The sequence below is a fragment of the Lagenorhynchus albirostris genome, chromosome 20 (assembly GCF_949774975.1).
Source record: "Lagenorhynchus albirostris chromosome 20, mLagAlb1.1, whole genome shotgun sequence".
Taxonomy (NCBI): Eukaryota; Metazoa; Chordata; class Mammalia; order Artiodactyla; family Delphinidae; genus Lagenorhynchus; species Lagenorhynchus albirostris.
In genome coordinates this window covers 510,400-523,594 of record NC_083114.1, presented here as the reverse complement: position 1 = coordinate 523,594, position 13,195 = coordinate 510,400, and the positions used below count along the sequence as shown (strand labels likewise).

Here is a 13,195-nt window from a genome sequence, read left to right as displayed (position 1 = left end):
CCAGCACCCAACTGAGGGACCAGCATTTCCAGGCCCTTGGAATTAAGTCAAAGTTTCTCACTCTTCTAAAATCTCTGGCTCTCCTCCCGTGAACAGATGGCCCCATCACCCCCATACACCCTTTTGACACCTTCCCAGCACCCCTTGTTACTCTCTGGTGTCTGATCTTCCTGAGGGATCCTTTAAAACCACGTGAACATCAGTCTGGTTGCCGCTTAGAAAAGTGCCCCTTAGGGATGACCGAGCAGAGTCTCGGGCCGGCATGGCCCCCTTTTCTGTGGAACACGAGGGGGGCAGCAGGTTGAACTCAGGACAGCTTCAGTGCTTTAAAAAAAATAGATGTTAGTTTGTGTTCTCCTAAATCAGAATCTGGACAAGAGGTCCCAGGCCCCAGCTCTCCAGGTGAGCCCAATGGAGACCCAGCGACTGCCAGGCCTCGCCACCTACCTGTCCTGCCACACCCCTGAGCGGCACTGAGCTGCGCTGCCTTGGACCAAGGCGTGAGGCTGCTCTGGGAGGGGCTGGGCCTGCCTGTCCAGAGGCCTGTTCGCACTACAGGTGGTGCCCCTCCTGCCACCTGCATGCTCCCACCAGGACCGTCACGGAGAGAGCAGACACCTGGAGTTGAAATTCTTATAATTTTAATGGTCAATAGCTTCTGGTTGGCTCTGGATGGTACAGTTAAACAACATACTTAACGACCCCCCAAGCGCGTTCACATCCCCTCAGTAGCGTTGCTTCCATCACATCCTGCTGCCTGGTCGGCCTTCCACAACCTCAGGCCCCCGTGGGTTACGGGAATCCACATCTTAGTGTGATGAGCTGAAAAAACCCCTGGTACACTTGTGATCTGTTATTTCTTTAAAATAACCAGCGTGCAGCCAGACGCCTTCCCGGGCTCCTTCTGCCACCTCGCGGGCCGGGCTGCCTGCTCCCCCTACGCTGCCCCGATCATACGGCGCAGAGCTCGTAAATCTTCCTTACACAGTACACCAGCGCCGCCAGTGCTATCGTGTTGTGCAGTCTCTTTCTGTGCAAGTCGTCCTTCCGGACCAGCACCACCGGGGTGGAGGAGGTGAGTGTGTGCAGGGGCAGTCGGGACAGTTTGTAGGCGTCGTACTCCACCTGGTACTTACAGCAGGGGTCAAACTGCCAGGAGATGCCGTAGAGGGTGCAGCACGCCAGGCTCAGCACGCCCGCAGGCAGGGAGATGTAGTGGGAGTACTCCAGGGGCAGCGCCAGCGGGGTGAAGAGGCAGGCGGTGCCCGCCAGCACGGTGGTCTTGTGTAGGCAGTTGCCCACAGTGATCCAGCGGGCCGTCTCGTCACCGATGCGTGTGGGCTCGATCACGATGTACTTGTACTGGGCTTCCAGGGCCTGCTCCAGCTCGTACTCAAACTGGTCTTGGGCGTTCTCCCCGTTGTAGATCTCATGCACAATGTAACAGTCTGTGGCCGACAGGCTCACCCTTAGGAGGAAGGGGTCGGGAAAAAGAAGAGCTGGTTAGAGGCTGCTGCTCTGCAGAGATGCCGTCCCCAGAGGAGAGGCGCCTGCCCTGAGCACACCAGGCGGCCGCTGGGAGCGGGGCTCGGAGCTGCCTGGTCAGCGGCTGCACAAGGGGCCGCGCGCGTAGGTACCAGGGAAGGCTTGTGGAACGAGGTCACCCCAGAACCTCCAGGGTCAGCATTTCCTTCAAAGAGGAAAGCTGTTACGCGTTCAAGGCAGTGGAGACCGGACTGTTGGGTAAACTCCTGGGAGGAAAGACAGGCGAGGGAGAGCCGGCCACTGGTGCCCGCCCTTTTGTGCTCCCAGGGGGATTTTTGGGGGAGCCGTGCTGCACGGCATGTGGGATCTTAGCTCCCCAACCAGGGACTGAACCCATGCCCCCTCCATCAGAAGCATGGAGTCTTAGCCACTGCACCGCCAAGGAAGTCCCCCTCCCCATTTGGTTTTAACTCAGAATGGAGACAGGCTCCCAGGTGGGATCCAGCACCTTACAAGGCACCTTAGCAGACAAGCAAACCTAAGAGGCAGGGCCTCACTCCCGGCAGGAGCAGCTCTGGCAAGTTCATCAGCCAAGACAGGCCCAGGGAGAGAAGCACGGGAAAATGCAGGGTCTGTGCCGCCCCGCTGACCGTCAGAGTGAGGCCAGGGGACGATGCCTCCCTGTCGGCGTCCAAGGTGAGCTTTCCGGCCACACAGTCCCTCTGGAACGCTCAGAGCGAGGCGCGGGTGTCAAGGCCGGGATTAGAGAACATTCTTGCCCAAACCCTAACCCACCTGAGTGCAGTGACAAAACAGGCCCAACAAGGAAGCACCAGTTGAAGCCCCAGCATCTCGGGGACACGTCAGTGGGCAGACCCCACCCTCACCTGGCGCTCACCCAGGCCTTCCTTTCCCGTCTGCCCCACCCTCGCCTCTGCCGCCCACCCCTGGGGCGGGCTCCTGCTTCCTCCCACAGCGTGCTGGGCGAGCCCATCTCCACAGGTTGGTGGCTGTGCCCCCAAGTCCCTCCAGGCTGCTGGCTCAGCCCTGATGGCACGGGAGCAACTACCAGTGGACACGGGCAGTCGGGACTGCACAGCTGAGGGTGTGTGGATGGCGTGCTCGCCCACCAAAGCCGCCTGGAGCCCCAGTCTTATGCTGGGCCGGTCACCCCACTCCTGTCCGTCACCGCCAACCAGTGACCAGCCTTCCACAGCGCGGAGACCCCTCCCCGGCGCCTTCCGACACAGCAGGCTCAGGAGCCAGCCAGCCCAGCGGGCACACCGCCCTGGGCTCACCACCAGTTCTGCTCTAGAGGCCAAACCTGCTTTACCTGCTCAGGAAAGGATGGACCGTGACACATAAAGCAGCAGGTTTCCAGGACTCCACACAGTGTGCAGGGAAGGGAAGCAGCACAGGGTCCAAAACAGACCCAGACCCACCAGCAGGCGCCCCCTCTGTCAGAGGACCCACCCTGCGGTCAGCACCCACAGCCCCACCTGCTTGGGGGGGCCGGAGAACCCTCTGCCCTGCAAATGTAGTTTCAAAGGCTGCCTGGACCACCAGATTCAGTCCTGCAGTTGACAGGGACTGTCGCTTCTCAAGCCAGGTGGCTGAGGACTCAAGAGTGAGCCATGGCCGCCTCTGCCCGGCTACCCCAGCGCCCAATTAAGGAAAGAACCCAGTCAGAAGTTTGCCGTGAACCATCTCAGAGCACCACCAGCCAACCCCCAACTTGAACCCTGTACACAAAAGCAGATGAAAAAAACCCAACAACTAATAGCCAATTGGGATCCTTTGAGTCCTGGGCTTCCTAAGCGACTATATATTTTTGCATTTTGTTGCAGGTGTGAAGTGACCAGCAAGAGAGCATAGTAAAAAGGGTTCACGTTGAAAAAACTGAGAGCGCATCGATAATGGAAAGAGGTCTTTAAAGTGAAAAAGTCAAGTACAGACCAGTGTTTGTAGCCTGTGATCTTCAGTGCCTTTCTGAGAAAGTGTACGTTTGCTTTTAGATGCACAGATGTCTCTGGGCTGATACACAAAGACCCAAGAGTTACGACTGTCTCTGAGGAGGGGAATGGAGGGGCTCCAGAAAGAAAAGGGGCCCCTTCTTACCAAATGACTTTAGAACTCTTTGAATTTGGCAGGTTCCATGGAGCTTACAGTACGGAACTGGCCTGCACAGAAGAGCACAGCCTGCCGGGCCACAGGGGCTGCTGCAGGCGCTGCCTCGGGTCAGCATCACGGGCTCCCCCTGGGGGCTTGTGAACCTGCCTCCAGCTGGGGTCAGTCTCCTCTCCTCATCAGAATCGGTTCCAGCAGCACCCAGGAGACAGTCCTCAAAGGAATCCTGGGGAACGTGGCAGCCACCACGAAGAGCCCACAGAACAAACCTCATTTTGCCAGCACAGAATCCGGCCCAGGGGATCCCACGCCATCTCGAAGCCAGTCTTGAAGGAACCTGGGATTACAGGAGCCTCAGACATGGGACCCACAAAGTCGGGAGACAGCTCCAAAAGTCAGGGGTGCACAAGAATGTTCAAAGCAGCACTCCTGGTGAGAGCAGAAGACTTGAGAGCAGAGAGAAAGAGACCGTGACTCAGCCAAGGGAGGGAAAGCCGTGGAGGCACAGCCGCCCAGTCCCTCCCGACCCTGAGGGGAAGTGGGTGCACCACACCCGTGAACGCCTCCCTCCCTCCCTCTCTCTCTCTCTCTCTCTCTCTCTCTCTCTCTCACACACACACACACACACACACACACACACGCACACACACTCACACACACGCGGCTCAGGAGCATGCAGAACCAAGCACATGCTGTCACGGAGACGATGGAGGACTCAGGAGGAAGGTGGCTGCTGCCTGCGCTCGGGAGGGAAGTGTGGGCCAGGGAGATGCTAGCACTTGGTTTATTAATTTTTTTCTAAATTATGGTAAAATACACATAACACAAAATTTACTATCTGTAAATTTTGTGTTATGTGTCCAGTTCAGTAAGGTTAAGTACACTTAGACACTGTTGGGCAACCAATCTCCAGAACTTTTTCGTCTTACAAAACTAAAACTCTGTCCCCATTAAACCACAACTCCCACCCCACCCCACCCTTCTACATTCTGTCTCTATGAATTTGGCTGCTCAGGGAGGGACCTCATGTAAGTGGAGTCACACAGTATCTTTTTTTGTGGCTGGCTTCTTTCACTTAGCATAATGTCCTCAGGGTTCATCCACGTTGTAGCGAGTGTCAATTTCCTTCCTTTTTAACGCTGAGTAATATTCCCTGTGTGTATAGACCACATTTCGTTATCCATCCATCCGTCGGTAGGTTGCTTCCACCTTCTAGCTATTGTGAACGATGCTGCTGTGAACACGGGTGTAAAAATATCTGTTTTAGTCCCTGCTTTTAATTATTTTGGATACATACCTAGAAGTGGGATTGCTGGATCATGTGGTAGTTCTATTTTTAATTTTTTGAGGAACCTCCACACTTTCCCACAGTGGCTGTACTAATGTACATTCCCACCAACACTGCACAAGGGTTCCCTTTTCTCCATATCCTGGCCAACACTTTTGTTTTTTCCATAGTAGCTATCCTAGTGGTATGAGGTGGCATCTCATGGTGGTTTTGACTTGTGCTTCCTAAATGACAGCTTAATTGTGATAGATTCACCCAGTTAAACTGCACAAGTCAGTGGCTCGACACTTTTCACTGAGTTGTGCAACCAACACCACGATCCATTTTAGAACATCTTCCTCACCTCAAAAGTAACCCCGTCACTCCCCATTCTCCCCTGACCTCCGTCCATGGCGATCACCAACCTACTTTCTGACTGCGGATCTGCCTCTTCTGGGCGTTCTGCAGGAACGCATCACGTGGCACGTGGGCTTTGGAGCTGATTCCTTCATTTAGCCTCGTGTTCCCAAGGTCATACATATGGTAGCAAGTTTATAACTTTTCATATGGTAAAGACATACTTTTGATGGATTTAACATATAATTTTTAAAATTCCAAGACAAAATATCTGGTGGGAAGCATCAAAGATGCTCTGCATAAAAAAAGGCCAATAATGTTTTCTCTGGATGGTGGCCCAACAGGTAACTTTTAAATTTTAGTTTTCTGTATTTTTCAAAAAGAAAAAATAAACGTGTTTCTTTTGTAATGGGAAAATTAATTATAAATTTTTTCATAAAAAGAAAGATCCTGTCCAATAGCTCTGTATCCCTTGGGGTGGAAGAGACCAGACAGGGCAGGCCCTCCCAGCCGAGGAGAGGGGGCCCCCCTCCTGCTCCAGTGGGCACTGGCCCTGCAACCCACCACCTTTTCTGGTCATGCTGGAACCAGAAGAACCGACCCAAACACCTGCCTTAAGGCCCCTTCCTGGAGCGGCCCTGGGCTCACAGTCTCAGCTCAAACAGAGGAGGAGGTGATGCCAAGCTCCTTGAGGGCAGTGACTGTTTTCATCGCAGTCTGCTCCGCCCCACCCCACCCTGGGCCTGAATGTGACAGGTTCCCAACAGACTTAGAGGAAGTACGTTTGAAAGGACTGACAGGAGACGAAAAACAACAGTAATTAAGAGCACCTGTGGCTGAAAAGTAAACTAGGTCCATGCATCAGGTTGCTTTCCACCCAATAAGCACAGGGTCACATGACCAGCTGTGACATGCCGCCTGGTGCCACCCCTGCATCCCTGGTCTAGGGAAACCCACTTCTGGCAAACCCCATATCACTTCCTTGGGAGCCAAGGAAAGCAGTAAACTCCTATGCTGTGGATTCAAAGGCCAGTTAGGGCTGAAAGGCACAGGCTTGTAGCTCCAAATACTGAGGACGTTTCCAAACTGGCACCTGACGTTCTCATTGTTTCAGAGGAAGCCACGTGCCAGGGACCAGGCTCCCCGTGGTGCTCCGGGGACCAGGCTCCCCGTGGTGCTCCAGGGACCAGGCTCCCCGTGGTGCTCCAGGGACCGGGCAGCTCTGCTTTGGGGACAAGACCACGGCGCACCAAGAGTTCCTCTCAGTCACTCACTGGCTTTGTGTCCAAGGACAAACCCCCTTGCTGCTCTGAGCCAGCTTCCGTCGTGTCAACCGTGCAAAGGCCCCAGCTCGCAGAGTGCAGACGGGGTGAGATGGGCTGGGCCGGGCACGCACACAAGGTGACAGCTGCAAGGCGCCACCCAGCGCAAGGCCCGAGCACTGTTTAAACTTAAGTAAAATGGAGTGAAATTGAAAATCCAGTTCCTGGGCTTCCCTGGGGGCGCAGTGGTTGAGAGTCCGCCTGCCAATGCAGGGGACGTGGGTTCAAGCCCTGGTCCGGGAAGATCCCACATGCCGCGGAGCAACTAGGCTGGTGAGCCACAACTACTGAGCCTGCGCGTCTGGAGCTTGTGCTCCGCAACGAGAGAGGCCGCGACAGTGAGAGGCCCGCGCACCGCACCGCGAATAAGAGTAGCCCTCGCTTGCCACAACTAGAGAAAGTCCTCGCACAGAAACGAGGACCCAACACAGCCAAAAAAAAAAAAATTCAGTTCCTCAGACACACCAGCCACATTTCCAATGCTTGACAGCCGCAAGTGACCAATGGCTGCTCTAGTGGACAGCCCTGAGCAGAATGGCCGAGACTACCCAGGAGGCAGTGCAGAGAGGCCCGGTTCAGGACACAAGACCACCCTCCCTCCTTCAGAAAGTCAGGCCTGAAGGACTGAACTATAGAGGCACGAGTTACTGCCATTGGAACCCCGACGGCTTGAACGAATCAAGGAAAATGGAGATTCACCCCAGAGGACGAACCCCAGCAGACCCTAACCCACAACATCCAACTTCCAGGATCAGAACCTTCTGGCAGCCAGCTGAGCGGGACCCACACTCTCAGGCCTGCACACCCGCGGACCTGGGTGCAGATGCTGCCCTGGCACGACTCATACAGACCAGGAGGAAAGAAACGCAAGAGAAAGAAAACATCCAAATCCCCTGGAGGCCCTCAGCTCTAAAGGAAACGACCAGGTCAGAATGAGGGGAACATCGCCCTGGGAATGTTAGCCACCTGCCCACGTGGCTCGTGGTCCACCTGTTCTGGGAACTAAACCCTCCACCAGCCAGCCAGAACCACATCCATCCAGTTCAAAGATTACAGCAAAGCTGTCAAAGAGGACGGCCCAGTCCCCGGGAATAAAGCGTAGCACAGAAGATGTGGAAGTAACCCCACAGAACTGGCTGCCTAGAGATGCTGGAGCAGACACCCACATAAGCCGGGGAGGGGAAAGGCCACAAAAAGTGGTTTCACCCTAAAGCCAGAGCCCGGCCCTCTGAACACTCCAGGCCTTTAAACAGTGCTGCTGCCTCACATCGTGATCAGAATCAGATCCCATGCATCCTCACGGGCTGCACTCACATTCAACAGTCACAGAGAACTAGGGACACTCGGGGGCCCTTCAGGAGGAGGACAGGCAGCCCACACGGGACAGAGCGGCGACTCTGTGAGCTGGCCCAGGTTGGCACCAAGCGGCAGAACACACAGATACCTGCACCGCGCCTTCCCAGACGGGCAAGTTTGTCTCAAAGAGGCCGACAGGACAAGTGGCAATCTGTTTGCTGTGCTTGCTGCCACTGTGCGGAGTTTTGGACAAGAATTCAGGTTACAGCTCAGGGTCTGATGTTCTTCATTACAAACACTGTGGGTTCCCTAGATCTAGTGGACTGAAGAGAAAACTCAGCGTGCAAGCAGCTCTCATTTTGCTATTTCCACCCCTCTCCTATTTTGGTCTAGACCAGCGCTGACCTTTCTGTTCTCTATCTGCGCTGTGCAATGTATTAGCCACGAGCCATGTGTTGCTACCAAGCACTTGAAATGTAAATAGTGTGACTGAGGAGCTGAATTTTTCACTTTATTTAATTTTAATTAATTTAAATTTAATTGCTGCAAGTGACTAGTGGGCACTGAATTAACACAGCTCTAGACTCAAGAACCAGGTAAAGCAAGAATTCACACACTATGTATTCTAAACTGGACCATCATTAGCACACAGCTGACAACAGTAACTCCTGCGGAAGGTCTGGCACCAAGCAGGGCCTTCAAATACAATGCGGGCTTCAGAGTTTGCAGCCACAGGGAAATCTGGAAAGTCTGCCCAGAGCGTTGCTCTGCTCCAGCCAATGCCCCAAATTAGACGACGTTTCCTTGGGTGTCAGCATAAAGCAGATTGCAACCAAGTGTGTGCAGCAACTCGGGAAAGTGGTCTTACAGCGTGGAGCTGAAATCTGAGTCAGCACAAACATGCCATGGGACAAAGTCATTTCAGAACACCATAATCGGCCTACTTCGGTCACAGGAGCCACTAGGTATGCTTGGGCCTCAATCTATGGTGTGGGCAATCAATTAATCCAGCCTGCCCCACCCGGAAGTCTTCCCACCCACTGAGCAGGAATGGAGGTGTGCCCAGGCTAGGTTTCCATCCCCTACTCAGCGTGAAGGATCTCTGGGAAACAGCCCAGGCAAACACTCCTCCAAAAGAGCCCAGCTAGGGCCTCATGGCAGAGGCAAACAAAGGGGTACCCCCAGCCACTCCCGGTTATCTGGAAGGATGACAGATGGTGCCCCCCAAACCACAAAACCAGACGCCCCATTCCTGGCTGACACACGACATATGCATGTGCAAGCAGAGCCTGCCGTCAGGCCAAAGGGTGCAACCTGAACACCTAAGGAGACCAGGCAGGTAACTGCAATGAGTCAAGCTGGCAGGTGAGGAATGATGAGCACCTGCCCTGACCAAAAAGAGCCACCACGCAGCTTTTCCAGAGGAGTTTTATGTGAACTATTTCCATTTATAACCACTAGCAACTAACTTAAATTCTCTTAAAAACTAAGGATCACAGTCAAGGACTAGTTTCAGCCTTTGGGATCCTGGTTTGCAAACTCAGTTTCGAATTAACACTTGTCTTAAACCAAAGTGGGAAAAAACCCAATATCCAATTTCTTAGATCAGTAAAATTGTAACTTTTGCTGGCACGGCCCCTGTATGGTGTCTGGGGCGTCCTCATTTGGCCCTTTCTGCTGTTTTTATCCAGTAAGGAGGAATGCTTCTCTCTCTGCAACTGAGTCTTCTAGACCAGTTATTTCCTATTACTAAAGGATTAATGTTTGCATTAAAGATCTTGAAAATGTTTGCTAGTTTTTCAGGCCATCTGGAAACCATCGAGATCTCTTCTTTAACTTTGTATGGTCTGATCTAAGAAATAACCAGGTGGGAGATGGAAAAACAAAAATACTTGCTGGCCATTCACTGCTCCTTCTCCAAGAGGAAGTGCGGCAGGGACAAGGCTGGATAACTCCGAGCTCGAGAATAAAATGCAAGCTGGAGGGGTCTATCAGCACAGCTAACCAAACAGGAAGGCGACCACAATGAGTATGTAATGCAATCAAAGAGAGAGAATAACGCAGAATAGTCGAGAGAAAAAGAGAGCGGGGCGGGAGGGGAGAAAGAGGGAAGAGAAAAGAAAGAGAATTTTTCTGTTCAACAATCCTCACCAAAAAAACCCAAAAGCAAACCCGGAGATCCTGCTGACCTATATCTACCGCACCAGCCCACTCGTAACAGAATGGTCAGGACAGTGCAAACCGGATGACTCCACGAATACACATCCTTTCCCAAACTTCTGGGGCCTGAACAGGTTCTAGTGGCTTCTTCTACTAGCTGAAACTGTTCACCAGAAGCAAAAACTGTAAATTCAACACGAAACACGAAAACGACGACTCCAATCTTATCTTCTAGAAATGAGTCTTTCAAATCGAGATCTACCTTTTTAGAAACAAGCTCCCGGCTCCCTGCCCTACTCACGCACCGTTCGTTACGAAAGGTCGCTGCAAAGGATTTCCACGGCAGGGGCGCTGGCGGAGACGCCTCCAAAGTCCCAAGGATCACCCCCGGGGGAAGCGGCCGGCTCCCCGCCCGGAGTCACAGCGCGGAAGGCTGAGGCCCCTCGGTGACCGTGCGAACCACCCCGCCCGCCCCGCATCGGCCCGCGATGGGAAGGCGTCCCCTGCCTCCTCCGTCCCAGGAGCCACTCCTCGCTACGGCTGAGAGGACCACGCGCGCGACCAGGCGGCCGGGGTCTCCGGCGCCGCTCGGCCCGCGGCATTCAGGCGGGTCCCGCCGCGGCCCGGCCGTGCCCAGCCCGCCATCGCCCCTTCCTGAGCCCTCCGCGGAGGCCGCGTCGGCCAGGACCGGGACCCCGCGCGCCCAGCGGCGGACCGGGGCGAGCCGCGGGGTGGAGGCGGGGACGGCGCTGCAGCCTGAGGAGCCCCGCCGGCTTCCAGCCCCGAGCCACCCCCAGGGAGCAACCCGCGCCTCACCTCTCTCGGGCGCCGCCGCCGCCGCCCGGGCCAAGACGCCTCCTTCCCCACGCGGCCATCTTGGAGACTCCCCGCTCGCGAACGCCTCACGCCGGGCGGCCTCGCGACACCACGCGGGCGGGAGGGAGTTGTAGTCCGGCCGCCGCCCCGGACGGCGCGCCGGCTGGGGATCGGGCCCCGCGGGACTATAAGGTCCACAATACACTGCGCGCCGGAAGCCCACCCCGAGGCCGCCTGGGAAACGCGGGCCCAGACAGGAGGAGCTGAGGGCCCACTTCCGGACTAGCCGCCGCTAGGCCTCCTGCGCTTCGAGAGCTTCGACCGCCGAGGTCACCGAGGGGCCACTCTCGCTCATCCCCCAAATTCTCGGGAGGCGAGACAGACGCGGCCCCCGCCGCCAGGGGGTCCCTGCTGGCAGGCTGTTGGCAGAGAGTGTCTGGAAGCGGAGAAAGGGGAGAGTTTAACGTGTGATGACTCCTGGGAGAGACAGGGCGCCGCGCACGTCGCACCCTCGTTCGGCCGTGGTGGCGAGGACACAGCCCCGCACTCGGGCGTCTTCGAAGGCGGGTGCTGGCCCCTCACCCCGCCAGCGGGAGCCCTGCCTGGACCCTGCCGAGTCGGGAGGGCGGACGGAGCCCAGTGACTCCTGCCCGCTGTCCCCTCCGAGCAGGGGCTGATCCGGGGGACCCCTCGCAGCTCTGAAGTTGTAGTCCCTCCCCTGCTTCCGACCGACAGCGTTGCTAGACATATTAATTGGTCCCATAAGCATTTGAGCAACTCTCATGCAGAAATCAGCGCCGTGTCCAGAGACGGGAGAAGCACGGCGCCTGCTCTCAGCCCCCGGGTCTCGCCGAACCGGGCGAACCAGGGCCCGAGGGCTGTCGGGTGTAGATGCGGCTCCCATCGTTGAGGATTCCTCAGGATTTCCTTTCGGTTCACAGTCTACAACAGTCTTAAGAGTCTGTCACGGGCCCTCAGTACCTACAAGATGCAACTCAAGCTCCTAAGCGCGACCCAGAAGCCCCTCCGTAATGTGGAGGTTGCTCCCCTCTCCGGCTTCAACTGCCTCCCTTCCCTGCCCAGAGCCAGGTTAGCAGATTCGGAGGTCCCCAGACGGTCCATGCTGTGCCTAAAATGCCTTTCTCTCCCTGCCAACCATCCTTCAGCAGCACCTGCTCTTCCTGTTGGGTCACAGTCCCGCCTCCAGGTAACAGTGTGCGGCCCTGCTTAGTGACCTCCGAACAATGACCATCTCGCCTTGTGATTAGTCTATTTTCTCTGGACCAGTTTGCTGATTCAGAGGGTTTCTAGGGATTCTAGAACAGTTGGGTTTGAAGCATGGATCTGGACCTGGGGCTGCTTTGTGTGTGTGTTGGGGGGGGGCTGCTTTTATAACCTCTCTTTCTCAGCCTCCCAGTTTGTAACCTGGGTGTGATATTAGCACCTCTCCTCAGAGGACCAGTATGAGTATTACATAAGGTGACACCTTAGAACTCAGAACACCACACAAGGTAACAGTCAACGGACGTTTAAGTCAGGCCAAGCCCTGTTCTAATTATTTTAAGTGATTAACTCTTAAATCTTCACAACAGCCCTCTGAAAGGGATACTGTTTTTATCCACATTCTCATTTTGCAAATGAGGAGGCCCTACCTGAGTGACTCGCTAAAGTCATGCGCCAGGATTTGAGCCCAAGCTGTCTGGTTGCCGAGATTTCGCTATGCTATGGTGTCTCTCAGGAAGAGTCAGGCCAGGATCTAGTGCACAGAGGAAAGTGCTCAAGCAACTGTGGGCCTGGGACCATCTCCCCATCTCCCTGCTCTTGCACTTAACTTCTAACAGGCCATCTGCCGCAGTCTGCTGACTTGAGTGGAGACACCCAGAATGTCACCTGTTCATCACTACTAGTGCACAGACACCTGGAAGATTCACGGGCAGCGTGTAGAAACTGAGCTCCCACTGAGGGCACAACCTGAATGATGGGAGTTGAAATTCCTGTGGGCCCCCAGAGAGCCCTGATTGCTGGCAGAGAAGCAGCCAGCAGGAAAGGTGGGTCCTAGCTGGTGCTCAGAAATCTCTGCCACTTCCCTTACTCCTCTGTTCATTCATTCTTACAGCAAATAATTGTGTGCACAGTCAGTACCAGGTACTCTCAGGCACCAGAGTCACAGCACTTAGTAAGACAAACACTTCCTGGTCTCATGGAGTTTCCAGTCCAGCCGAATAAACAACTAAGTAACTAGGAGTTTTCAGTGCATGATAAATACTAACAAGAAACTAAGCAGGATGATGTAATAGATGACTTGGAGATTACAGTTGGTTAGAGGTCTTTTCAAGAGGTAGCATCTGCATGGGGCCTGGATGAA

At 54.9% G+C, this 13,195-nt stretch overlaps 1 protein-coding gene and 1 long non-coding RNA gene across 3 annotated transcripts; one reads left to right on the top strand and one right to left on the bottom strand.

Annotated features, from left to right (window-relative positions):
• Positions 1–624: 624 nt before the first annotated feature.
• On the bottom strand, positions 625–11,059 carry TMEM11 (transmembrane protein 11). Of its 2 annotated transcripts, none has more exons than XM_060134780.1 (2): positions 10,831–11,059; positions 625–1,468 (listed from the first exon to the last, which is right to left on the bottom strand). In XM_060134780.1, the coding sequence occupies exons 1-2, from the start codon at positions 10,887–10,889 to the stop codon at positions 952–954; spliced, it is 576 nt and encodes a 191-aa protein (XP_059990763.1). In that variant the 5' UTR covers positions 10,890–11,059; the 3' UTR covers positions 625–951. The 2 variants fall into 2 exon arrangements, with proteins under 2 accessions (XP_059990763.1, XP_059990764.1); XM_060134781.1 differs by lacking the exon at positions 10,831–11,059 and adding an exon at positions 3,882–4,208.
• Positions 10,917–13,069, top strand: LOC132511552 (uncharacterized). Its single transcript, XR_009537641.1, has 2 exons — positions 10,917–12,037; positions 12,672–13,069. It is a non-coding gene; the product is annotated as an uncharacterized LOC132511552 (long non-coding RNA).
• The last annotated feature ends 126 nt before the right edge of the window (positions 13,070–13,195 follow it).